The 27,276-nt window shown below is 38.5% G+C and overlaps 1 protein-coding gene across 1 annotated transcript in view; it reads right to left on the minus strand.

Annotated features, from left to right (window-relative positions):
- The window catches only part of PLCB1 (phospholipase C beta 1), a 679,194-nt gene that overhangs the window by 207,882 nt on the left and 444,036 nt on the right, over positions 1–27,276 (minus strand). The window contains exons 5-8 of the mRNA XM_021688914.1: positions 11,341–11,420; positions 9,480–9,533; positions 8,323–8,398; positions 1,071–1,171 (exon numbers count right to left, since the gene is read on the minus strand). Of these exons, the coding sequence (XP_021544589.1) occupies positions 1,071–1,171; positions 8,323–8,398; positions 9,480–9,533; positions 11,341–11,420 (311 nt within the window). The remainder of the gene's footprint in view (positions 1–1,070; positions 1,172–8,322; positions 8,399–9,479; positions 9,534–11,340; positions 11,421–27,276) is intronic.

Consider the following 27,276-nt stretch of genomic DNA (forward strand, 5'->3'; position numbering starts at 1 on the left):
TTGCAATCCCTGCCACTAAATCCCAATGCCCTTGAAGTATACCAGATGCATAAGAGAATCCACAGTAGGAAAACTTCGCATCTTGTGTGTAAAGATGCACCACTCTCAATTGAACATAGACGTATAGGTTGTTTTTGATTATGACACTAACCTTCTGGTTTAGTCATCAAATTCCCATATCCCACTTAATCATTTAGAGATGTATTTATTACTCATTACCAAAAAAAAAGTAAACAACCTGGGTACATTTTTCTTTTCATTAAAGTTATGCTTCAGCAAAAATCTGTAAGTCTTCAACATAGCATGATCCAAGCTTCCCGTTTCAAGCCTGACAACCCAAAAACAAGTTCAATGGTACAATTACTGCTGATGCTCAATACATTGTCGATAGCAATGAGCATCACAAAGTGGGTATATCCAGTGTCATTCTTAGCACTGTTGGCCTGTCTTCCACATAAAAAATCCTTATTTTGTTGATATATTTTGGATTGACTTTCTGTCATCATGTAGATTTCAGTGAACTAGGAAAGGTGAATTGCTACTGCCCTGCATTTGCCCTGGTGTTTTGGTTTGTTTCTTTTCTTTTTCTCATTCTTTTTTTTTTTTTTTCCAAAGGAATGTCTATATATTTTCTAAAATAAAAGCAAATGACTTTCAGCTGGGAGGGTTCTTAGCAATCCAGAGTTTTCATTTCACTAATGCGTGTCCGAGACATAACCTGACTGGTCCCCTGGTCAGAGTTCTTCCTGCATCATGCATGAATCTACCTCCATGGACCCAAGATGCTCTACTCTAGCCATAATCTTCAAACCACACAGAGCCCCCCGGGGATACTAAAACACCAACACCCAGCAACAAATCATAGCAAACATCCACTCATTAAAAGCAGTGGTTGAACCTCACGGGTAGGAATGTTGATTGTCTCCAACAAATGACACAGAAGCATTGTTGTCATTCACAGTGCCCAAAGAGTTCTGTCTCCCTCTATTGCTCAAAATCCTGCCAGAGCCACCCCGAGCACCCCTGCAGGCTGAAAAAGAGTGGGTTAAAATGCTGTGTTGTTCTCTTACAATTCGGAAAAGATGTTATCAATTTCAGGTCGAGGGCAAAGGTTGTTCAGGAAAACTCTGTACACTTCTGGAGTGAAATCTTCTTGAGGTATTGAATCGTTCTGGGAAATAAAGCAACAGGGTCAGTGAAATGTCTTTTTCTTTCCCTAGCTTACCTCTGCTCCTTTTCATGTCTCTCTCTCCCTTCCTCTTTCTCCAGGAGGTCAGGGTAAACATTCAGAAAACAGCTATGAGGCCAGCTGTAGAGTTCATTTGGACACTGGCTTTGAGGAATCAAAAGCCATACTTTCTGTTGCTTTTTCATTATCATTTAAGCTTAAGAGTTTTCTGCGTCTAAAGGGATGTTAAAGCGGTTTTTAAAGTATATTTACTAAGTAAGTTAGACCTAGCAAAACCAGGGTCTGTATAGCAGATTTCTTTTAGGTTGTTTTTTTCTTTTTTAGTTTTAATCTTTTTAAACAGTCGTTATAAAATACACATACCATAAAATTGACCATTTTAACCATTTTTCAGTGTACAGTGGCATGAAGAATTTTCACATTATTTATGTGCTATTTAGCAGATGTTTGAATGATTTTTTTAAAAGAGCAAAGGACCTGGAAATAGACATTTCAAAATGAAAACATAAATTCAAATTTTGTATCCTTTTTTTTTTTCCCCAAACAATGTTCCTTGTGGGTTAAGTAATCTGATAAATTGTAGAACAGTTTTTGTAAGTAGGACAGCACTAGTCATTATTTCTCACTGATTCCTCTTCGTCTTACTGTTTGGGAAGCAAGTCATTGATATAAAAAGTCATTTCTGTGACTTATTTTTCTGTTTAGTCGGGCTGCCATGGAAACCGGAAGCATGTATTCAAGCCTTTGTTAACAGGAAAGACATTCTTCATGCTGTTTTCCTATTTCAGGTATGTGTTTATATAATTATTTTTATTTTCAAGCCCTTAAACAAACAAACAAAAAACCCTTCCTTTTACCATATGCATATGTTTTGAAAGGTACTTTTATAGAAATACCTAAAATTGTTCTCTGAAATTGTATCCTGCCTGCTAACAGATAAGAGAAATTAACTCACCACTTGGCAAACAGCAGGAGTCTCATATTTGTGGAATGAATGAATAAAATAATATTTCCTTTACTAAATCCATTTATAGAGCAGGAATAAAGTCTATTTTGCAAAACAGAATTTTGAGATAACCAAACAACACGTGTAGCACTATACATAGCAAGGTCCATTACCTAGCAGTGGTCCAATGTAGGATCGTTATACATGGGTCTTACTGAGCTTTTATTTTTTTCTCTCTTCTTGTGTTAGTTTAAAACCTCTTCTTCCTGAACTGGGTTTTGTCTTCCATTCTGGGCTACTGTTACATTTTACTGGTGTGGTATTTCAACACTCTAATTGTATTGTGCTCCCAGTTGTATGGTTCTGTTTCTTGCTAACACGCAGAACTACACAAGCTAGGACCTGTGTGTTGCTTGTTAACTTCTAGATCTCCAGTGTGTAACATACAGTAAGTCCACAATAAATATTTATGAAATAAATAAATGTAATTTATGAGAAAGGTGGAAGTTGATAGGAGAGAATTCCCATAGGATATCAGATTCAACTGAAGTCATTTATATAAGATTCCATATCCATAATTTCATAGAACAGTATGCTTTCCTAAAACTCTGTTGGTTATTTACCAGCTGTGAATTAGGACTTCTTATTAAAGAGGAAAAATTAATGAGATAATCTAAATAAACACAATATTATTTTCATTGCCAGTTAGATGTTAGCACATAGAAAAGAAACCACTTCAATACAGCTGATTTTCTTTGTCTCATTTTTCTTTGCCCAACTTGACTGATGAGCCTTTGGGGTCAGTGTAGGAAAATAGGAGAAGAAATATTTTTGGAGACATGAGTTAAAATGAGCATCGTTGAAAGCTGAACTTAAAGGGTATAGGGGAGGTATTTGTGGAAAATCTATTGACAAGTCCTAATTCCTTACATCTTAAACAAGGCTGAAATTCACAAATCTCATTTAAATATTTTCATTTCCTGGATCTCATGATTTGGTGAAGTGGATGGAACAGATTCATTGTATCCTATCTGAGCAGGAGGAAACCCCCAATCCAACACTCTAAAGATCATACTCAATGTTCAAATACTCTTCTGTAATCCTTTCTGACCACACTAGCTAAAGATGGAACAGTCTTCTTTTGTGCTCAGAATCGGCATTTATATACTTTTATTATAACATCTATCACACAGTTCCCCCCATATTTTTTATATTTCTGATTTTCTACTAGACTATGAGTTTTTGAGTGAAGTGACTATCTCTTCTTTAATTCCTTTGTGTCACAAACATGCTGCCAGGCATATAATAGTTACCCAATCAACGTCTGCTGGTGAACCCAGGACATGGGACCTGACCTAAGGTTTTTTGTCTTATAGTCTAAGACTTGGTTTACCACATCATGCTTCCAATACAAAACAGATCATCGGTGATTATTTGTTGCTATTGTTATCAGAAATTTTTGTAGGGACAATTAAGAAGGGTATTATAGTCTGAATTGGGCCCATTTATTCCAGAAACTGCAAAGTATTGGCAAACTTTAAAAATGAAGTTACTTCAATTCCATGCTTGGATACAAAGAATCCCAAAAGGGAAAAGATTCTTTTAAAATTTGATGGTTGTACCGATGGCATTTGCATTTCCAGATTCCATAGACCTAGTTATGACATATCCACATGCTAAATTAAAAATAAGAAAGAGAAAAAAACCCCACATATATGCAAATGAAAAATACTCAGAGGAAAATAATTAAGATTTACTGAGCACTTACTGTGTGCCAGATATGCGGAGCTTTACTCACATGTTTTCATTTGATCCCTTGTCAACTTTATGTGGTTGTGACCCTTTTCAGATGCAAACACTAGGGACATGGCAGCTTATAAAACTTGTCTAAGGTCCCAAGTGTTTGTGTATGGAGCTGCTATGGCTTTGAGTCTAGGTTGTTTGATTCCATTACTCACACATAATCCAACAAACTAAATGTTCACATCAACTTATTCTCAGTATTTTTGTTCTAAATCTGTAAGGCAAAATTGAGTTGGCCAGGGGCGCCTGGGTGGCTCAGTCGGTTAAGCGACTGCCTTCGGCTCAGGTCATTATCCTGGAGTCCCAGGATCGAGTCCCGCATTGGGCTCCCTGCTCGGCGGGGAGTCTGTTTCTCCCTCTGACCCTCCTCCCTCTCGTGCTCTCTGTCTCTCATTCTCTCTCACAAATAAATAAATAAAAAAAAAATCTAAAAAAAAAAAATTGAGTTGGCCATAGAGTACGTGAAATAATTACAAGTAAATTACTCATAATACACCAAATTCTTAGTGTGGTTTAAAGATAGAATTTTGATATTAGTGATTTTAGGAGTCACAGTTACATAAATGATTGTATTTCTGATTTATATTCTGGGTGTATGGCATAGGAGAAAGGCAATATATTATAGTCATCCTGGGAGAAGTTTTTTTTACATTTTATTTATTGTATTCCTCAGTAAAATTTGTGGTACTCTTTTTAAAAAATATTTTATTTATTTATTTATGTATTTGAGAGAGAGAGAGCATAAGCAGGGAGAGAGACAGAGAGGGAGAGAGAGAGAATCTCAAGCAGACTCTGTGCTGATCGCAGGGCCCGATGGAGGGCTTGATCTCACGACCCTGAAATCATGACCTGAGCAGAAACCAAGAGTTGGGTACTTAACCAACTGAGCCATCCAGGTGCCCTCTATGGTATTCTTTTTTTTTTTTTTAAGATTTTGTTTATTTATTTGAGAGAGAGAACACATGCAGGGGAAGAGGGAGAGGGAGAAGTGGACTTCCCGCTGAGCAGGGAGCCCGACGCGGGGCTCGATCCCAGGACCCCGGGACCATGATCTGAGCCGAAGACAGACGCTTAACGACTGAGCCACCCAGGCGCCCCTATGGTATTCTTTAAATCCAAAATAATCACTGTTTTCCTTGGTATTAAATATAAGTTCATAACTATAATAAACCTTATTATTTAAAGCAAATACACCTGACCCTTGAACAATGCAGAGGTTTGGGGGTACCGACCCTCTGCCACACAGTCAAAAATCTATGTATAACTTTTGATTCCTCAAAAACTTTACTAATAGCCTACTGTTGATTGGGAGCCTTACTGATAACATCAGTAGTCGATTAACACAGATTTTGTATATTATATATATTCTATATGGTATTCTTAGAATAACATAGCCTAGAGAAAAGAAAATGTTATTAAGAAAATCATAAGGAAGAGAAAATACATTTACAGTACTGTACTGTATTTGCTGAAAAAATCCACATATAAGTGGACCTGTGCGATTTAAAAATCTGTGTTGTTCTGGGGTCAACTGTCCATGGATTCATTCCTAGCTTGTTCATTAAAGTGCCAGTGCTATGTAATACTATAACACAACTCCAAATATCACTGAGCTATTTTCAAGTTAATAAGCCTGAAATCAAAGGCAATTTGGTACAAGTAAACTACTTTCAGTTCTCAGAAAATTTGTGGGTAAAATGGTAATTTTCTGAATATGGAAAGGTCTCCGAAGGTCTCCCTGGAAAATATGTTTGGATTATTAATAGAAGGACAGTAATTGCTTTTTCTCTCTTTTTAGATACAGTGCTACTTTTTAACAATTAAGGTAACTTTGGCAAGCAACTGTAATCTCTAAAGGAGTACCCTCTAAAGGAATGTGTTATTCCAGCAGATCGTGTTGGCCAGGATACAACTTCAAGTGCATTAATTATCCCTAACAATGTGCACAAAGATAATGTTTAAAAAATCTCAACAGGATATCCACTGTGTTTCTGGTAATGTATCTATTTACAGAACACAATTCAATCTAGTCTGAACGACCACTGGCTATGAAATGAGGCTCCCAGATATACAGCGCTATCTACCATTTATGTAACCTTTTCTTCTGCGTAGTGTTTAAAACACCTCTTGTCAGTGTATTCAGAATCTTTTTCCTAATTAGTGGATACTTTCTAGAACCTCTGTTCTATAGATTTGAAATTACAACACGGATTTAAAATACAGGCAGTTTAGGGAAACATTTACTTCCTAGCCCTGAAATTCTTTGGTTTTTAGATCTTTAGAAAGCATCCTAATTCTACAAATCGTCAGTCCTCCAAGTAAAGTATACTTTACTATGAATAATGATCTTTCAAGACTTCATGATGGAGGTTGATTCTGTTCTTTTAAAAATCTCCAATTTGTTTTCAGAAAATTATCATAACATCTAAATTACTAAAGATAATTTTTTTTCAATTTAAACATAACTCCTGTTATTTGAATCTTATTTTCTTTTAAGAATGTCTCCAGTTGATATTGGTCTGAAAGCATGAACCTCTAATAGACATAGTGGATTGTAAAAACTCAATTTATATTTATTGACTGAATTGTCAGAATCCAATTGTTTAGAAAATTGCCATTTACAGAGAATTGGTTGATGGATTTGATTTTCTAGTCAGCTTCATTTTCTATTCTTTCTTTCCCTTAGCTAGATTTATAATAGGTTAAAATTTTTGGTCATTATAGTCATAAGATGTTATCCAGTAAAGGTAAAATCAGGAGGAATTGCAGAGGAAAAATATTCTTTTCATGTCTTTCTAAATTCATCTCTCAAGCTTTCTTTTTATGCTTAAATGCAGAGGTCTTTTTTGTTACTCAGACCAGTAAATTCTTTCCAGCCTCAGGGCTTTGCACACATTGTTTTCTTTTTCTGGAATGATCCTCTCTTATTCGCAATGGCAGCACTCTACTCCTTTTGCTCATGGCACCACTCCCCACCCCGCCCCCCATTTACACTTGTGTTGGTCCAATGTTTGAGGAGAGCCCGCAGAAGCTCTGTGGTCCTTGAATCTTGGGACTGTATTTTGTTCACTACCCCATTCTCAGTGCCTGAGGGCAGGTAGTAAGAGCTCAAGAAATATTTGTTGAGCAAACAATGGGACCTTAACTGGCATATCTATCCTACCCCAGAGCATCTAAGAAAGAGCAATAATAAGTTTGGTCATTTTATTTTGCTTATGAAAGTGAAGGTTAAATTGTTTGGGGGAGCCTCTCTGTGGCTCTGTCCAGTGTTGGCAGCATCACCAGCCTTTTCTACCTATAACAGGAAACTCAGAGTGGGGGAGAACTCTTTCATTTCTTTCCGTTACCTACCAAAGTCCTTAATAAACTTCACTTTTCTGAAAAGTATTCACAACAAAAATGGGCTGACAAATTTAGTAATAGCACTCAATACTTTTTCATAAACTAATGATAAGTTTAGCAATGGCTTCTTAACTTCATTCAATGCAACTTGAACATTGCCAGAGTGTTCCAAGAGGCTCAATGTTTCTCCCTATAGTATAAGTGTTATCCTTGGGAAAGAGCTTACTTGTTGCTTAGATACTAGGATAAAAATAATTTGCAATGGAGAGACGAGTTCTGCATATAGCCTGAGAAAAATGTTTTATACAACAGACTCCGATCTCCTAGAAACGACAGTAACAAATAATTTTAGAGCCAGTTATATAGAAATGCATTGAAATGAAGGCAAATTAATTTGTGTGGGCAACATACATGGGTGCCTCCAATGTGTTGGGCCTAAAAAAAGCATGATATGTGGTTTTCCTCTCATCCACTTTACCACAATATGAGCAAAGTAGGGGGTCTCCAAACTGAGCCTGCACTCCTCCCAGCAAAAACTTTGTGAGCACAGCCCTGCAGAGTATGTCAACATAGTTATGTCTAAACATGCGTTACCATGTTAATTGTGTATTAACTTATACCTCTTAAAACTAGACATTTAAAAAGGATGGAATGCGATGAAATGGATATTTCAAATATCTTCCTAACCATAATCCATAATTATTAGCTAACATCTCCAGGGACATCAACAAAGGATTTGTTATTAAGGAGAAGTTTAAATTCTTAATAATAATACATTTTGGTCAATACTTTTTTATATTAGATGGTTCTTAAAAATCATTATTTACAAAGAACAAGGGTCTTTCTAGATCAACATATTGGGTTTATGGGAATGAAAGAAAATATAATTATGGTGGCCCCATACATTGTAAATATTAACAAGTGAGTCCTATGGTCTTCTTAATTTAAAAAAGTGTTTGGGTAATATGGGGGCAAGTTATATTTCAGTATAATTATTCACAGCTATTTAGTAGTGCTAATTTTAGAAAAGCAACATGCTCACCCTTGAAGATGGAAGACTACAAGCCTCTAAAGCAGTTTCGACTCGCTTCCGGTCTGCTGAGAACAAGCGGTATATGCTGTGAAGTGAAATCACAACAGTGAGTTATGGATCATAGGTTTATAGATGATACCAACCGACAGTATCCCATTGAATCAAACCCTTTTGTCATTCAAGATATCCACTGTTCCATGCATCTGCATATAGGTTCTAAAAGATCTATGTATGTGCTTTTTAAAATGAAGATGTTTAATATAAAATCAACATCTTGAGGCAAAGGTGATGACCCAATTAAAAAACATTGTCCTAAATAGCCTCTAAGAGTAAGCACTAAAATACATCCTTGATAACTTGGTCTCCTTGCTGCTACCTATTGCTCTAAAGGTTTACATTATTGACATTATAAAGAAACAAGTAATTACTACTATTATTAATAATAATTTAACATTGCAATGAACAGGAGCCTACAAGTAGCTAGTAGGTCAAAGGGTAAAGATTAAGGATGCATTCTAAAAAAGAAAATTTATGTGTATCAGCTATACTTCAATAAAAAAGTCGTCAATTTATTGACAAATAGAGTTTAAGTATTATATTAAAAATAGAATTGAATATAAGAATTTGAATTTATGGGTTCTATCAAAACATGACAAAATCTAGCGTCCAGAGCCCACCAGTTCCACAAGGATTATGGTAGAGTTGAATTGTCATTGTCTCCTCCAGATGGGGTTTCACTCCAGTTCTTCGGGCTCCTGGCTTGCTTCATCCCCTAAATTCCCTGACCGGTTTCTTTTGACATTTGAGTTTGCAGCCCCTCCTTCAAGGCTAGCATCATCTTGGTAGAAAGAGACACTGAAGTCGCCCAATTGCCATTCCTAGAACAGATCTGAATCTTAAAGGCCTTTTGGGTTTAACAGTAAGTTTCCCCCACCCCTTCCCCCCTCTTCCTGCTTTGTTGTTTCTTGAAAATGATGCCACGGTAAAATCTCTATGAGGAAACCAGCTGCATTGATGTGAACATGGGGCGTGAGGGAGAACGGGGTTACCATGCGTTCTCAGGCTCCCACTTGGGCCAGTGGAGAAACAAAACAGAGCCATGGCACAGAGTCAAATCTTTGAGAAAAGAACATGAACACTGACTGGGAAATGCTCCCGTAGCTTACTTTTTGAGAGGAATGCGCCCTTCTGGAGTGACTTGCAGCTTAAGCTTAGTATAGCTGTTGGAGAAACAGAAAAGAAAGTGTTTAATCTTTAAAAAGCTGTCTATTAAAGAATAAAATATATAGAAAAGTGTTCATGCATATGCACCGGTTGCTGAATCTCAACAAACTGTCCAGGCCTCTGCAGTCGGCGCTCGAATCAAGAAATAGAACCTTCTCCCTTTAGCAGCATCCCAAAAGCCCCTCTCATGCTCCTTTCCAGAGCCAGGCCCACAAAGGGAACCATTATTCTGACTTCAAACAACCTACATTTCTTTTTGGCCGGTTTTGCACTTTATATAAATGGAATCACATCCTTTTGTGTCTGGCTTCTTTCATTCCATATTATGTTTTTGATATCCATCCTCATTTTTTGCTTATAGCTGTGGATCATTCACTCTCACTGCAAAGTATTTGATTGTGTCAATATAACTACTGCATTTCTCTCTTCGACTGCTTTTGGACATGTGGAAAGAGAGACAGAGCAACAGAAATTTCAAACGCTGCTGATAGGTGTGTGGATTGGGATTACCACTTTAGGAAACTGCATATGACCCATCAATCCCCCATCTAGATGTAGAGGTAGCAGAAAGGCTTATAATGGATTCATCAAAAGGCATGTTCTAGAATGTCCATAGCAGCTATTCGTAGGGAGACACTTGTTGGAAAGGGACATTTGCAATCGATAATGATTAGCCAAAGAGAGGTTTACTGGCTATAACATGCAACGTTCCAGATAAGACGTCTTCTTTATTTCCGTGTCCCCTTCCACTAATATCACCTGGCACAATAGATGTTCTAGAAATGTCTGTTAGTTGAAGGATGGAGAGATCAGTCAGTAAAAAGAAAGAAGAAAGGAAGGGGGTAGGGGGAGGCATTAGAAGGGTCTTCAAGGTGACAAATTAAGAGGAGATGATCACATGAAAAAAAACATTTAAGTGAAGACCTATGGAATACTAACAGTAAAAGGAATTCGCAGAAGAGTAATAAAGAAATGTAGGCTGGAGTCTTAGGTCTCGAATGATGGGTATGTCTTACAGAAGAAGAGGAAAAAGAGAAAGGTAATAAAATAGAGGACTAGTAATGTTTCAACTTGTGGTTTTGATTTCAAGGCTTCCCAACCTCCTGGCCATCCATAGCTTCCAAAGTGAATGCAGCCAGCTCTCCTTGCTTCTCGTCTGGCAAAAATCATTATTTTCCTTGGTCAAATTATTTTTAGAAAGACTGTGTAATTCCAGAGTGATTGGGTAATCCTGTTTTGCTTCTCAGTCCTTCTCGTTTTCACTCTGTGCCTCCCTCCACATCTTTTTCTCTTTTCTTCCTAACACTTTCTGTGATGGTCGAAGGGCAGGAATCAGGACATCAGCCTATTGATTTAGGCAGGCAGGGAAGTTATTATAGCATCTATCAGAGATCTAAGACTGGAGAGAAATGAGTACCGTATGTTCTTCTTTCCCTTTGTCAGATTAATAATTGATATGACACAGGCCTATGTAGAAGCAAAGGGCTCTCTGAAATTAATAATTTTTGGTTCTGAGCACAGCTGCCGGGATTTGGACATGTCTCCTTATAGTGTGTCAAAGACACTGACATTCAGAGGAGCTCAGCCTAACACGGATGTGCAGCTCGGAGGAAAAGAGCGATCTGTCTTGGAAGTTTTCCAATTCCAAACAGTGGAGGTATCAGTTCTCTAACAAATCCCAAAGGGAAGTTTATGTTTATCACTGTGCGAAGCCGGTGCAGCATAAACAAAAGACTCACAAAGGAGAAAGGAAACTGACTCAGAAGAAGCAACACCCTTAGTAATAAAATTAGAGCTACTTACGCTTTTTCCAGAAATGCGTCTCTTGACATGTTTTGGGCCAGCAGGTTTGTTGCCAAACTGAAAACCTCATTTGTCCATTCCTGAAAGATGTAAATCACACTTGCATTAGCTTAAATACTCTCCAGTCATTAGACACATGTTTTTAGCTAGGCTACCAGGAAGGGCAAATTAGTTCAATTTGTATGCCTAAGGGATTTTTTTGTCTTTCTTTTCTTTTTCTTTCTTTTTTTCTCTTTCTTTCTTTTTTCTTTCTTTCTTTCTCTCTCTCTCTCTCTCCTTCCCTCTCTTCCTTTCTTCCTTCCTTCCCTCCTTCCCTCGATCTTTCTTTCTTTCTTTTGTAAAAATGACATAATTAAATTCAAGTTCCCGAGTTACTGCTCCTTTCTAAGGAAATGTTCTTTACACATAAACAAAATTTTGTCTGCTTTTAAAAATCCTTATTTATAGGGAACTGGCAGATTGCCTTTCAGTAACCAAGTATTTTTTACTACTTTCCTAGCATTATAAATAGATAAAGAGTTATAGAAAAGTTGAAAATATAGTCAAATATATTTTCAGTACACCTGCAGATGTAATCTTCCTGCTTTACTACTCAAGCCAAAGCAGCTATACCAGGGAATCTTTAAATATTAATTACAGTTCTAGAAGTTCTTGAAACCATTTGCAGTCACAATGTCACCCCCTCCCAATTCTGTCAGTCCCTCACTACTCCCCTAATCTTAATCCCTACCTCAAACCACTCACCAGTGATCTCACTTGGCTTCCAAGAAAATGGAAAAGAGCAAATCCACACAAAAAGTTGAAGTTCCATTTTGAGTGATGGTTTTGAACACAAAATTAACATCTTGCCCCCCGCATTCTTTAAGAGAAGACAAGAGAGCTAAGAAACCATGTTTTTTAATTCAACAGCTTTTCCATCTCATTGTATTATTTCTGCTGTTGTTTTGTTGGCCTTCTGTGTTTTGCCTCCTGACTTAAGGCACTGATAATATACCATCATGTAACACAGTGACATTTGAGGTAGGACTTGGGGTATAGAGTGCTGAAGGAGGGAAGAGGGAATTCTAAGCAAAGAAAACTGGGAGAAAAACCAGAGGTGAGCACACATAGTAGGACTCAGAGGGAATGGGGAGGAGTCTAATAGGAATTGGAAAAAAGAAGGTGAGTTGCAATGAGAAAAGTAGAGTTGGGGGCAGAGTATGGAGAGCATTTAAGTCTGTTGAGGTATCTGGAGATAATTTAGCAAGAAATGTGAAATTACTGAAGGCCCATTTTTGGGTGAGAGATGAGGAGAGCTGAGGCCAGATTGTGTGTAGGGAGATTATCTGGTGGCCATTTGGAGGATGGAGTTGAAGCTGAGAAACCAAAAAGAAGGAACTCAGTTAAGAAGCTGTCCCAGTTTAGGAGAGAATTTTGGGGGCCTTGACCTCTATACACTATTGGTGGAGGGCTTGGAAGATCACAGCACAGAGTAATTGTGAGTGAAGCAAAAGAACTGACCACCACACTTTATGTATGAGCACAGAAGCATTGGAATAACTTTTTAACAGCTTTAAAATAAATTTCCTCAAGTCTGATCATTTTAAACTAAGACTAACTACTAGCTCTGGTTTTTATAGTATGTTTCTGGTATAATAGTTTCTGAGCTAAGGGTCAAACTTTAGACATTCCTACCTCGATGGGAACTTTACCATTTTGTATGTTTACTGGGGGTCAATTCCACACCTGAAATAGGTACAGTGAAGGCATTATGAAGAGTTGGGGAAATTTAAACTGGGTCTGACCTTTTAGGTCAAAAGGTAAGGTCTCTATTATACTCAGCCCAATAGAAATACCATGTGAGCTACATATATAATTTAAAAATTTCTAGTAGCCACATTAAAAAAGTAGAAGTAAACAGGTGAAACTAGTTTTAATATATATATATTTTTAGCTAATATTTCATAAACATTACTAATCATGTACTCAACATAAAATTGAGATATTTTGTATTCTTTTTATGTGCCTAGTCTTTAAAGTGAGGTACGGGTTTTACACTTACAGCCCATCTCAGTTGGCACTGGCAACCTTCCAGGTACTCAGTTAGCCACAGGTAGCTGGTGGCTGTGGCTGCAGCATTTGGTCAGGTCTTCTAGATCCTTAGCTCTTTTTATGGGTCCTTTATCAAACCAGTTGAAGGACAGCATCATCACCACCTTTACCACATAGCCACAGTTAGCTCATTCAGCAAGTCAAGTGTAATTTATTTTCATCACATTCTCAGAATGTGAGCATCTAAATTTCCAAGTGTGGAATTCCTAGAATTCACTGGCTTCCTGCAGCCTTTTGAGATGTTCAAAAGATCTGACCCAGGCTACATCAAAGATTCAGGGACTAATGCAATGACCAAGGGAACTTTAGAAATCACCCTACTCTTGGTTGGGTACTGGTCTCAGTCTGTATCACACTGAGCTAAAACAACATGTGTCTTACTTTGGTTTCTCCAGGAGCAGACCCTGAGACAAGGATTTATGAAGAAGGGTTTATTATGAAGGGTTTTCTGGCACCTTTATAGGGGACTGAGCAGGATTGGGGGTAGAAAGGTTGAAGGAAGAAGGAAGAAGGCAGGTGGTAACTTTGGCTTTCTCCATCCTGATATAGACCACACATCGAAGTTGAGTTTTTGATGAAGAACAAGGGAGCTGGAGTGTGGTAATGCCTGTGCCTGTTATTCTTGGTTAAGGGCTAGTGGAGGGGATGGAATCCCCAGGCACTTCCTGGTCTCTTTGATAGTAGGCAAAGGGGGTTCCAGATCCAGAGGGAGCAGCCACCAGAGAGACAAGGGTCCTGGCTGTTGGAAGTGAAAGCATTGTGTATGAAAGTGGAAAAGGACTGGAAGGGACACAGACAGAGCCCTCTAGAGTTTACTATAGCAGGATACCATATCTCAGGACTTTTGGGTACATTGTGCAACCAAAGCCTTGAGGGAATGGATTCCCATATGTTCTAGAGCAGTGCTTCTGAATCTTTCATGTACATAGAAACTTCTGGGGGCAGGAGGGGGTGGAGGGTCTTGCTGAAATGCAGATGATGATTCAGGAAGTCTGGAGAGGGGACAGAGAATGTGCATCCCAAGCGAAGTCTGCTGAACCATGCTAGGAGCAGCAAGGTTTTAGAGTAGACTTGCAGCACTGATGGAAAGTTTGGTAGAAATGAAGGACTTTACAAACAGAGAAAGACATGTATCATATGATCTCACTGATATGAGGAATTCTTAATCGCAGGAAACAAACAGAGGGTTGCTGAGTGGGGGGTGGGGTGGGAGGGATGGGGTGACTGGGTGATAGACACTGGGGAGGGTATGTGCTCTGGTAAGCACTGTGAATTGTGCAAGACTGTTGAATCTCAGATCTGTACCTCTGAAACAAATAATGCAATATATGTTAAGAAAAAAAAAAAGAAGAAGAAGAAGAAGAAGAAGGTAGCAGGAGGGGAAGAATGAAGCGGGGGAAATCGGAGGGGTAGACGAACCATGAGAGACAATGGACTCTGAAAAACAAACTGAGGGTTCTAGAGGGGAGGGGGGTGGGAGGATGGGTTAGCCTGGTGGTGGGTATTGAGGAGGGCACATTCTGCATGGAGCACTGGGTGTTATGCACAAACAATGAATCATGGAACACTTCATCTAAAACTAATGATGTAATGTATGGGGATTAACATAAGAAAAAAAAAAAAAAAGAAAGAAATGAAGGACTTTAAGCTCCACACCAGATCTTTGGACTCAGAATCCACGTATTTTTTAAGAAACCTTTGTATTTTTTTTTTTTAATATTAATGTTTGTTTGAGCAGCTGCTGGGCCAGGAACGGCATTTTGAGTAGCAAGGTGTGCCAGGGCCTGGTTTAGGAAACATTATTCTAATCTTTGTCTGCTTGATCCCCAAGCAAATAAAGAACTTATTTTGGTTACAAAAGGTTCTCACAGCTGCATTAAGAACAACATGGCTAAAAAACTGTGGCCAGAGCTGCTTAAAGTAGCCTCGGCTCATCCAGAGATTATGGCATATGCTTTGTGGCAGGATAGACCGATCCCACCCTGGCAGGATTCTCATACATCCAATGCTCTGCCCTGATGAGTCTGGCACTGGAAGGACAGCTTCTTATTTCAGTCTGGAGGGTTGGTTTTTCTACTTTGATAGACAAGATTCTGATGATTACCACTAAGCTTGGCTCTGCTTCTACTATTTCAACCCTGAAGCTTCTTAAATGACATTTTCTGTTTTATGATCAATCTTTTTGCACACAGGGGATAACAGAGACCTGAATGAGAGAAAACATCTGAAGGTCAACTTCCATGGAATTTCATCTGTAGTTTAAGGGCACATGTTTGTGCCTTAACATCTGCAAGACCGTTTGTGCAATTCCCTCACCACGCGGATGAGGGCACACTTACTGAGATGCCGGGCTTGACACCATTATAGATCCCAAGTTTTCCTACCAGGTCGAAAAGTCAACGCACTTTTATTTCTAAAGCCACTTCAGTTCCACCATTCTTAGCACAGGATTTATGTGTTTGCTTAATACCGCCAACAATTGTTTCACAATTGTCAATTACTCTCAGAGGTATTGTCTGAGTGTTTACTCTGCACTGACCTAAGTCCTTTGCATCCGATCACTTAATTAGTTCTTACAACAATTCTCTAGGAGTTAGGTACTGTTATTAGCCTCATTTTACAGAGGAGGATTCCAAGTTTCAAAGCACTTATAAGATTTATTTATATTCTCAGAGCTGATAAAAGTCACAATTTGGGATTAAATCACTGGTTTCTTGGGCTCCAAACCCTGTACTCTCAGATATTGTGCACTCTGTCATTTTGTTCTAGAAAATTTTAGGGTGGCTAATACAGTTCAACAAGATAAAAAAGATAAGTAAATCCACTTCACTGTATTCTGTATAAAACATGGACTCAGCACTTACAAGGGGCTAGTCATTGTTCTAGGTATTTGGCAAATAATTAACTCGTTGAAACCTCACAACTACTCTACGAGATAAATTCTGTTATTAGCACCCCATTTGTATAAATGAGAAAGCTGAGGCACAGAGGCATTCACTAACTGGCATAGGGTCACACAGCTCATTACAGGCACACCTGAGATTTGAATCCAGGACATTTGCTGCTGGGATCTATACACCTTACCATTGTACTATGATGATGAAGCAAACTATGGAGTTTATGAAGTAAACACCTTAACAACATGTTGTAAGGATGACGTTAGAGGAGATAAAATGGAGAGGGGGTGAGGTCAGTCACAAAATGTAAGTCTAAAGTCTTGGAACTTTGATAGAGGTAGGTCACAATTTCTATTCACACTTGCCTTAACCAATGTAAAGAGAGATTCAATCACAACATGCTCGACCCTTGCCCTAGATCCAAATGCCAATCATGCAGCAGTTCAACCATGATAACTAGTTCTGAGAACAGAGAAATTTCTCCCATTGGCATTCACACTTCTTAACTTCTTGGTTTAACTTGTCAGTGCAAGGGGGTATACAGACAGAGACAGAGTCTTCTGGAAGAAATAGAATTCTTGCAGACATTTCTCCTTCCCATTGTTCTCATTTATGTTACCTTTAATATTTCAGTGTCTTTATTTTACTTTTCTTTTCTTTCACTATTCTGTATTTCTCTTATACATAGAAATACAGAGAATAGTGTAACTAACACAGATCAAAATGTAATAAATGTCCACATTGCACCATATTTACTTTAGTACTTTTTAAAAATTATATCCTTAGGATGTAGCAGTGCAGATTAATTCTATGCTGTGCATAGAATGTTTCTCCCTGATCCCATTTTTCTCCCTTTCTCCAGGAGCAGGTTCTATCTCAAAAGGAAGATATCAATACCAAATCTATTTTCATGTGGTATAGATCAGGATTCAGCAAACTAAGGATTGAAGGCTAAATCCAGCCTGTCACCTGTTTTTGTAAATAAAGTTTTATTGAAATATAGCTATGCTTGTTCATTTACATATTGTCTGTGGCTGCTTTTGGGCTACAATGGCAGAGTTGAGTGGTTGCAAGAGAGCCAAAAGGGCAAAGTATTTACTATCTGGCCCTTTACAGAGAAAAGTTTGCTGGTCCTTGGTATGGATGGACCCCTGTATATTTAAAATAGTATATAAATCATATCATACTGTATGCATCTTTGGCTAATGGCTATTTGCAACCAACATTATACCTTTAAATGTATCCTTGCTTCTATGTGTGCGTCTAGTTAATTAATTTTAACTATTATGCTATTCCACTATAGGAATGTAGTTTATTAATTCATTATTTTATTGATGAACATTTATGGTTTCTTCCTCCAGAAAGTCTGGTTTGTATAAACTTACTTCCTGTTGCCCTAATCACATCTGGGAGATTCTCTAGGGTGAATATCATTAATTCTTAGAATCCATGTATCTTCATCAGTACCCGATGCTGATACTTGCTCATCAAAGTGGGAAGGACGCCAAGTTCCCATTGGCAGTGTAGGAGAGCTTGCATTTTACCATATTCTCAAAAACACTTGCCATTATCAGACTTCCAGAAAATGTTGACAAATCTGATGGATGCAATGTGGGATCTTGCAGTGGTCTTAATAGGCATCCCTGGGCACCTGAGTGGCTCAGTTGTTAAGTGTCTGCCTTCGGCTCAGGTCATGGTCCCAGGGTCCTGGGATCGAGCCCCGCGTCGGTCTCCCTGCTCCGCGGGAAGCCTGCTTCTCCCTCTCCCACTCCCCCTGCTTGTGTTCCCTCTCTCGCTGTGTCTCTCTCTGTCAAATAAATAAATAAAATCTTTAAAAAAAAAAAAGGCATCCCTGACTTACCAGCAGAGTTGAGCATCATTTTATATATGTCGGGCCTGTTCCACTTTTTCTTTTCTGCAAATTTCCTCTTAACATTCTTAACACACTTTTAAGGTATTTGTGCTTATTGTCTTTAAAAAGGGGAGAGTTTTTGTTTGAGGTTTGAGGTTCAGCACAGGATTGTGGTTCAGTATCATTCCTATTGAGAGAAACAAAGTGCCACATGGTGGCTTTGTGTTATAAATGGTGCCCGGGGCATCGTGGCTTGCAAGGCACCCACCCAGATCGTGGCTGTGACCTGAGACCAAGCACCTGGAGTCGCAGAGAAAAGGCAGAATGTGGCCTCTGTCCCCTAAAACATGTCCTCATGCAGTGAGTTCTTGGGGAAAGAAAAATATTCTAAAAGGAATACTGAATATACATAGAAATTATGAGTCCATGCTACCTTAATAAAGTAAAGGAGCGACAAATGATAATAATCTCAAAGCAAGTGTTTCCAGAGTGCCTGATTTGGAAGTTTCAATTTCTCAATCTATTATATTAATTTTCAAAAGGTTTCTGGGATAAATAATAATTTATACAAGACACGTTAATATTTGTGGGATATATGAAGGTCCTAACAACTTTAAATAGCTATCTATTTATTTTTCATTTTTTGGCACACCCCTACTGCCATCAGTGATAACAGTGTTATTCCCATCACCTAGGCCCATAAGCGGGTAATGGTTTGGGATTTGAGTAAGAAGGAACATTGTGCTTCTCATTCAGAGTTGCATTGCCTGGCTGAGCACATTTCTCTCACCTACTGGCATGAATCAGAATTAATCTCACTGAGCATTTGTCTTAATGGTACAGTAAAGAGTCTTTTCATGGTGAAAGATGGTCTATGAGTTATAAAGACTTTCATTAAAAGCAGAAAGGACTGTCAGAGAAGTCACTGCATTTATGATACTACATAGAGCATTTAGAATTTCGGTAAAATTTCTGGTACAGTGTCTGCTTTGGCTGGAAGTGAAGGTCTTATATTTTATAGTCAAAATGTTCACCTCATACTCAGAGAGAAATGGTTGTCACATAAAATATAGTTACCAAAACAAAACAAAAACCAGAAAGCGTATTAGGACCTGTATTATCACTACCGGGATACTAGAAAATTGTATTACTCAAATGATGTAATATCAAGGAAAGGTGCATAATTATTTCCAAAAGACTATGTGATTCAAATGCCTTTAAGTTACAATTGACAAAAGCACAACTCAAACTAGCCTGGAAAATAGGAGAATTTCTCAGGGACACTGGAGATTTCCTGTAATTGAAGGAAAAATTGAGCAAACTGCAGGAGTAAAAAAAAGGTATAATACAAGACATCAGGAAACTGGGGCCTAAATGTGCCAAGGGGATTGTCTTTATTGCTTTTCCATTGCTCTCTCCTACCTGGTGGCATTCTTTTTTCTACTGATCAGCTTCGTTCCCATGGCCACCAACTGCACAAAAGTTGTTATACACGGCCCCTCCCACCATCAGAGATAGTCTGATGACCTTACTTTCAGTATGAAAAATCCTGGCACAGGTCTCTGATTGGTCTACTTCTAGAACAGTCTAGTCAAGTAAGAACGTAGCAGTATCCAGGAGACCAAATCATTGGAACTGAGGGAGAAGCAGTGAGTAGAAGGACAGAAGAGAATAAAAACACTACATATATCCATTCACAGGAGTACCTTGTAAAAGAGCAGGTGGAAAAAAAGGATGTGAGTGTTCATACCTTGTGTGGGACCTCATAGTTCTGCATCCCATTCTTTTTATAAAATGGGTAATAAATCCACACTTTTGACTTGATTTGACTTCATGAATGAATGAATGTGTCAATGAAAGAGAGTTACATCCGTGCCTTACAATTAATGCCTTTTGAAATTAATTTTTATGTCTTCCTCATTGTTATAAGTATTCAATCATCATTCTCGGCTACAGGGTTTTAGATAATCACTTTACACATTTCTTATTGCAGTTGGAACTATGCTGGAATAGGTTGTAAGAACTCAAGAGTACTGTGTACAACATCGGGCTGAGGAGGCTCTCCAATTAGGAAAGTACAGAAGTTTTAGGGCTAGGGCATCTACATGGGCTTCACAGACATGCTTTATGCTTTGCTTTATACTTTGGGCTATCTTCTGAAGGACTGTTTTGCCATTATCTTTTTCCAGATAAGTGAAGCATTGCTGTAGTACATGGTCCCCTGATGACCTAAGGAAGAGTTCACATACTTAAAAGTGCAATTTGCAAGACGTGGAAGTGCAAGGATCCACAATTTGGGAGGTAACAGGTGTAGTATAGCTTGAGTCTTCTTCTAACCCCTCTTGACCTTGCCCTGCTCCATGGGAAAAATTAATGTGGTGAAATCAAGTTAAAATGAATATTAACAGAGTTCTTCAAAGGGGAAAGAATAAAGCCTCTGAAAAGAACAGCATCTGTGGCACAGCGTGGAAGAAAAGAGGAAGATGTTTGCTCTGGTTAAGTTCTCAAGATGAGAGGTTTTCAGCTCTACCATTGTGAATCTCAGATGTGTTTTGAGCGTCAGCTGAGGGACACTCTCCTCCCCCTCCAGCTAGTTAACTGAGTCATCGCTCATTTGTACAGCTGAGAAAATGTTGATCGAGTGCCCTCATATGAAACCCCTAAAGCTTCCTTTTCATGGCTTTCATGTCAACCCGCCATAGTCTTGAAATGGTTCTTTCCATGAAGCCTCATGTCACTTTTATGAAAACACTCGCTATTATGTCTTCTAAGCCTCATAGTTTCAATGCTAATGAGTACTTCGGTTTGAATCTGCTGGAGTGCTGCATACTATAGACAGTAAGTGTATGTAAGCAGGGTCTGTAATTATAATCGATAGCATTGTTTATTGTTTAAAAAGTAATTCTGTTTGAGCAGATCAAGTGAAAAAAAATTTTTAAAGAAAAAAAAATCCAGCTAATTTCTTTGGTAAGATGTATATCAAGCAGAATAAAAGGAGTAATCATAATTTCTTGGGAGTAAAGTGGTGCTACTTATCCATTAAATGAAATCTGACAAAATTAAAACTGCATTCCTTGAAATGTGATTAGTAAACTACACACAGGTACTTCCTCATTAAGTTATAACTTAACCTATGGAATTCTGCTAAAATATAATTTTCTCATTTGGAAGTCAATTTGTTTTAAATACTGTAATTATATCCCCCATCTTTATTTTAAATTGTTTTACAAGCTGGATTCTTTCCCTTTAGATGCAGGGGTATTTGGCCTTCAGTAAGGACTCTACCCTGTTAGCCCTTCCTCCACTGGGAGAATTACTATTTGCTTTTGGCTCCAATTGCTTCCCTTTTGCTCATTTTCTCACTGCCTGTGGAAGGGCAAATCTTGAATATAACTTGTGCTTCTCTTCTAATTCAAAATTAAAATTCTGTCATTAGTTTATGTAATGATTCTTGCTGACCCTCATATTATTGATGCTTTTGCTAGTTTATTTAAAAATAAATCTTACTGGATTTCAGAGCCCGCTCTGCTACTCTCTAGCTGTGGGACCCACTGCTCAGTGTGGGACCCACTGCTCAGTACTACCTAATATCCATTTTCCCCTTCTCTCCTCACAGAAACCTGACATTATTCAGGCCAACAATATATAATAATTGAAAAATATGCATTTTTCAACATCTCCAGCAACTAGGGTGGCAATGTGACACATGAGGAACCACACGTCAGCAGAAGTCTGAGAGGAAAATGTGGTTTCTGATATAGAGGCTCTGTTCTTTTTGCTATTGGGACCACACATGCAATGGCTGGAGCTGCAGAAGCCTCTTGATCTATGAGGAAATGGCCGTGGGAATTATAGGGTTGAGACCAAGGCCTTGATATCCTTGAGTCACTGAATCAATGCCAGAAACACCTACCTTTAGGCTTCCTGCTGCATGAGGAAAGAAAAAAAAAAAAAAAAAAAAGCAAACAAGATACAAACAAAAAGTCCTTAATTTATCTAAGCTACTGTTTACTTTTGTTTTCTATTACTCAGGGTCAAATGTAACCCCTGCCTGACAGAACTGTCTTGGGCAAGTTTTTTAACCTCTACAATATTCATTTGCCTTATAAAAAGGAGGAAATCATAGGACTTACTTCACAGGCTGTTATGACAATTAAGGGAGATAGTTCATATTAAATGTTTAGATCGGTAACAGCCAGAACACATACTTAGTAAATGGTAGCAATCTAAAAATGTATTATTTATCAAAGAAACACATATATAGATTTTCAAAAAAAATTGTCCAGAGGGGCTATAAAGAAAAAGCAATGATTGCTTGTGATACTCTTACCCTAGTTCTGTTTCTTGACAGCTATTCTCAGCATTTCTATTCTTAAATTCCTGGGGGTTAATTCCATATTTCTAATTAATCTATTTATACTGCTTTCTCTTGATTGACCAATTTTAGAATTTAACTATCAATATCCAGCTCTGATCTCCTATCCTATCTCCCTTCTGCCCTTTCTTCTTCTTCCTGATAGAATTGTGACCACTGGTCTTTCTTTCCAGACACGTGACAATCTCAATAAACCATTTCTTAATCCACCAATTAAAGACAGCATCATTTGACTTCTCTGTGAGAGAGGACATTTACCTGCCAATCCTTTTACCTCCAACTCCTGTTAGCTTAAATTTACTTTTAAAATGATCAAAGTTGAAATGTTTTTATCTTGTTCAGGATCCATAATTGACTTCAATTATGTGCATATAAATTGATTCTAAAAGTTCAAAACCGATAAAATAAAAATTTACATGATTACAAAAATGCAAATATAATTTTCTGCAGGCTCATATATTAGACTCTGATTGTCCTACTTGTTACAATTCCAACACCACGAACCGCATGGCTTTCAAAAGGGAACATTCCCATGGGACACCTGAGTGGCTCAATCGGTTAAGCGGCTGCTGCCTTTGGTTCAGGTCATGATCCCAGGGTCCTGGGATCGAGTCCTGAATCGGGCTCCTTGCTACGCGGGGAGCCTGCTTCTTCCTTTGTCTTCTGCTCCCCCTGTTTGTGCTTGCTCTCTGTCTCTCTCTCCCTCTCTCTGACAAATGAACATATAAAATCTTAAAAAAAAAAAGGGAACAATACTACGATAACATACTTCCTTTTTGGGCTGTTCCTTCAGTTGTTGAAAATCCTGCATGCTTTTAGCATGGCTTATATTTGGATAATACTTTTCCATTTATCTTTTCTTTTGGGGAGAAGAAATTTAAGCCTTTTACATGCATCTAATATCTTCCAGTTTCCTACTTGTATTGCCTGAACTTAGTTCATTCCTCTATGTGCTATTTAAACTTCAAGACAGTACCTGTCTTTATATATATATATATATATATATTATTATTTTTTTTTTGGTATTATGTCTTTCATATTTTCCTCTCCTCTGTTTTCTCCTTTTCTCCTGCACTCTTTAGGTTGATTGTGCCTGTATCTCTTACCTTTTCTCTTTCTCTTTTTTAGTAATCTCTACACCCAACGTAGAGCTCAAACTCACGACCTGGATATCAAGAGTCCCATGCTCCTCCTACTGAGCCAGCCAGGCGTCCCTTATCTTTTCTCTCTTATTGTCGCCTTTTTGTCTTTCAATTTTCCTTTTTTGTTTTCTGCCTGGTTCCCCATTCTGGGAGATTTCCTTCAATCTCTTCTTACAACAGTTATATAGACAGAATCTGGCTTTTGTTCCATTATCTTCTTTTTAATTTCCAAAAAAAGCCACTTTATTTTTGTTACCTATTTTTCAGAGCATCTTGTTCTTATCTTATGAATGTGATATATTCAAAATTCTCTCTGAAGATAGTTTCTGTTTTAATTTTTTGTTTGTTTCTTGAATTATCCCTGTATCTTCTATCATCATTTCTTATTTTGTCCATCTTAGCTCCTTCATCCGTCAATAGTGTGGGCTTTCTCAATAGCCTGTGGACATTTTGTTGCTAGTTCACATTTTAGACTGGAGACAAGAGAGGGGCCAACTGGGAGCTCTGAGTATGTGAGTGGGAATTACCAGCTTGTAGATCTCTTTTTTGGGTAAGCATGTGGGTGCCAGCCACTATGGTGTGGTATCCATAAATTCTAGAATGAGAAGAGCTTTACTCTGGCTACTTGACTCTAGTGTTGGCTACCATGATTCTTTTCTAATAATTTGTTTACCTCCACACACACACACACACACACACACACACACACACACACACAAGCCCTTGGCTTTTTGGTCTGGGAAGTAATTGGCTATCAATTATTCTAGATGCAGAGCAAGAGGACCAGGTGGAGGGGCTGATAGTTTTGTCCGTATTCCTTTAATTCCTCGCCCTTCTGTCCATTCCCAAGTCCTATTCCCTATTCTGCTGGGCTGGTAGTTCTCAAGTCTGGGGCTCTCTCCACTGATTCTGAGTGGGTCAGTGACCTTGGTGGCTACGGTTCTCTATGGAACCTAGACTCTGTTCCATCATGCATTCTCCTCATTTTCTTCTGTAGACTTATTGAAATATGTCATCTCGTAGTGACCTATCTCGTTCTCTTCATCCCTGCGTATTTATATTCCTTTACCATCATTTTCATAGTATCGCAAGAGAGAGAGCATGTCACACCTGTCCTTATTCTGCTGCTTTAGACTAATACTATTTTAAACCTTATGTCCAAAACCAATTTTCTGATTTTCCCTCTTTAATTGGCTCTCCAACTCAATAAGTGCAATACCAGCAAAACTGACGTCATCCTTAGCTCCCCCTTTCTCTAATGCCATGTGTCCAATCCATCAATATGGTTCTGTGGGTTTTTTTGGTTTTACCCTCAAAGTATATCCAGAACCCAGCCATTTCTCACTACCTCCTCCCCAAGCACTCTGCTCTCCTTTGTTTCTGTTCGCATCCCTACTATGGCTTTTCAACAGAGCAGCCAGGTCAATCCTGTTAAAATATATTGCACCAAATTAATCCCTTGCTCAAAGTGATGCAAGTTACTCGTATCACTGGAAATGAAGCCAAGTTCTTACAGTGGCCATCCACCACTGTCTGGGTCACCTGTCACCCCTCTCCCAACCTCTCTGACTCATCTCTCACTGCTCTCCTTTTCCTCAACCCATGCTGGGTACACACCCGTCTTAGGGTCTGCTCTCCTCCATGAGAGCCACTTGACCCACTCCATCATCTTCAAGGTTTTCTTGAAAAGTTATAACCTCAGTGTAACCTTATCTGACCAATTTATTTAAAATTGAAATATGCCCCCCTTCTAGCTCTGTCTATTCCCATTTCCTACTTTATTTCTTTCCAGCACCCAGCACTGCCTTATTGCCTTATTTATTGTGTTTATTGTCAACCCACCCCCACCATTATGTAGGCTTCATGAAGACAATCATTTTTGTCTATTTAGCTTATCCCTGGCACTCAAAATCATGCCTGGTACACAGCAGGCCATTGAGTATTAGTTGAATGAATGAATGAATGACTATCATTATATAGCCATTAGGAAAATTATTGACAAAGTATTTAATTTTTCTTTTTTTTAATTCTCAGGGACAGCTTGTTCATTGGGACCATTTGCTGCATTCAGAACCTAAAAATGACAACTGATATTAAGGCAGTAGATGACACAGATCAACCTGCCACTCTCAGAGGATGCCAGATATATTCCCCCAGTAATTAAACAAGGAAGCCAAATGTTTTTAGAGCTCTTCTTCCTTCCAAAAATATTATGGTTTTTGTTTGTTTTAATTTTTTTTTTATTTATTTGTCAGAGAGAGAGAGCGCACATGCACATGCACAAACAGTGGGAGGGCAGACGGCGGGTGGGGGAAGCAGGCTCCCCGCTGAGCAGGGAGCTCCAATGTGGGACTGGATCCCAGGACCCTGGGATCATGACCTGAGTCGAAGGCAGACTTAACTGACTGAGCCACCCAGGCATCCCTGTTTGTTTGTTTTAATCTGTGTGCCTGCTTCAAGGCAATCCACACAGACAGACAACTGGGGCTTACTCAGCTGCGAGCCGCAGGGAGGCATAGGAACAAGGGGGCAGCAGGTCATTTCTGTGTTCTGGAGTGTTTGGAAAGAAAGGGGAGACACTGCTGCTTAAGTAGTTTTCTGACTTTCCTTTCTGGGGACAAGTGGGTTTGCCCTCACAGCAGCCCATACTCTGAAAGCACAAGCATTTCTGTGCCCTAGAGTATATATTTTCCCTGCAGTTTGGCATTCACTCCTCTGCGTGGATCCCTTGAACACAGCCTGACTCAAAAGAAGCCCTTGCTTAAGGAATGCAGAAAAGACACCCAGAAGGCGGAGGGCGGGGCTTCGCACCACAGTCACCAGAAGAGCAACTGTTCATTCGTAGTAAGAGATGAAGGAAGGAAGAGATTAATGTCCAAGTTGCCTTTTCCCTCCTCTTTTTATTATGAATGCCTCTCTTTTGACTTTTGAACTTTTAAACTTTTGTACGGACATTCCATATGGGTGACATTTTCACAATATAAAAGTTTAAGATGTGCTTCTTTCACCTGCTCCATACTCATCCAAAATACAAATGCAGAACGTGGAATGATTCTCATTTGCCAACAAAGGACATCCACGACTACAAAATTTCAAAACCAATAGTACAGTGTATTGACTGGGTGAGAACTTGGCCCTTATTTACAGTTGGGTGGGGGAATATCCTAAGATGTCATAGGCATGTTTTGCAGGTATGAGGAGGTCAGGAGTAGCAGTGAATGAAGATCTCATAAAACACAATAATCCATTTGTAAATGGCAATCCTTTTGGCATATATATTCTACCCTCAAGGAGGTCTTGCACAATTTTCCACCATGTTCCAAAATACACTCCTGAAAACAGTGTACGATACCTCATTCTATTCTTCTTAATCATTTTTGTTTAAAGAAAATCAGACCTACACCCACTGCTCACTCACCATAAACTGGTCCTAGTTAAAGGGATAAATTACATATTTTGTACAGAATATATTAGTGTCTGAAAATTCTTATCTCAATGTATATGTCTCAGAATTATATATATATAATTATATATCATATATATATATATATATATATATATATATATATATATATATAT

The sequence above is a fragment of the Neomonachus schauinslandi genome, chromosome 10 (assembly GCF_002201575.2).
Source record: "Neomonachus schauinslandi chromosome 10, ASM220157v2, whole genome shotgun sequence".
NCBI classification, from domain to species: Eukaryota; Metazoa; Chordata; class Mammalia; order Carnivora; family Phocidae; genus Neomonachus; species Neomonachus schauinslandi.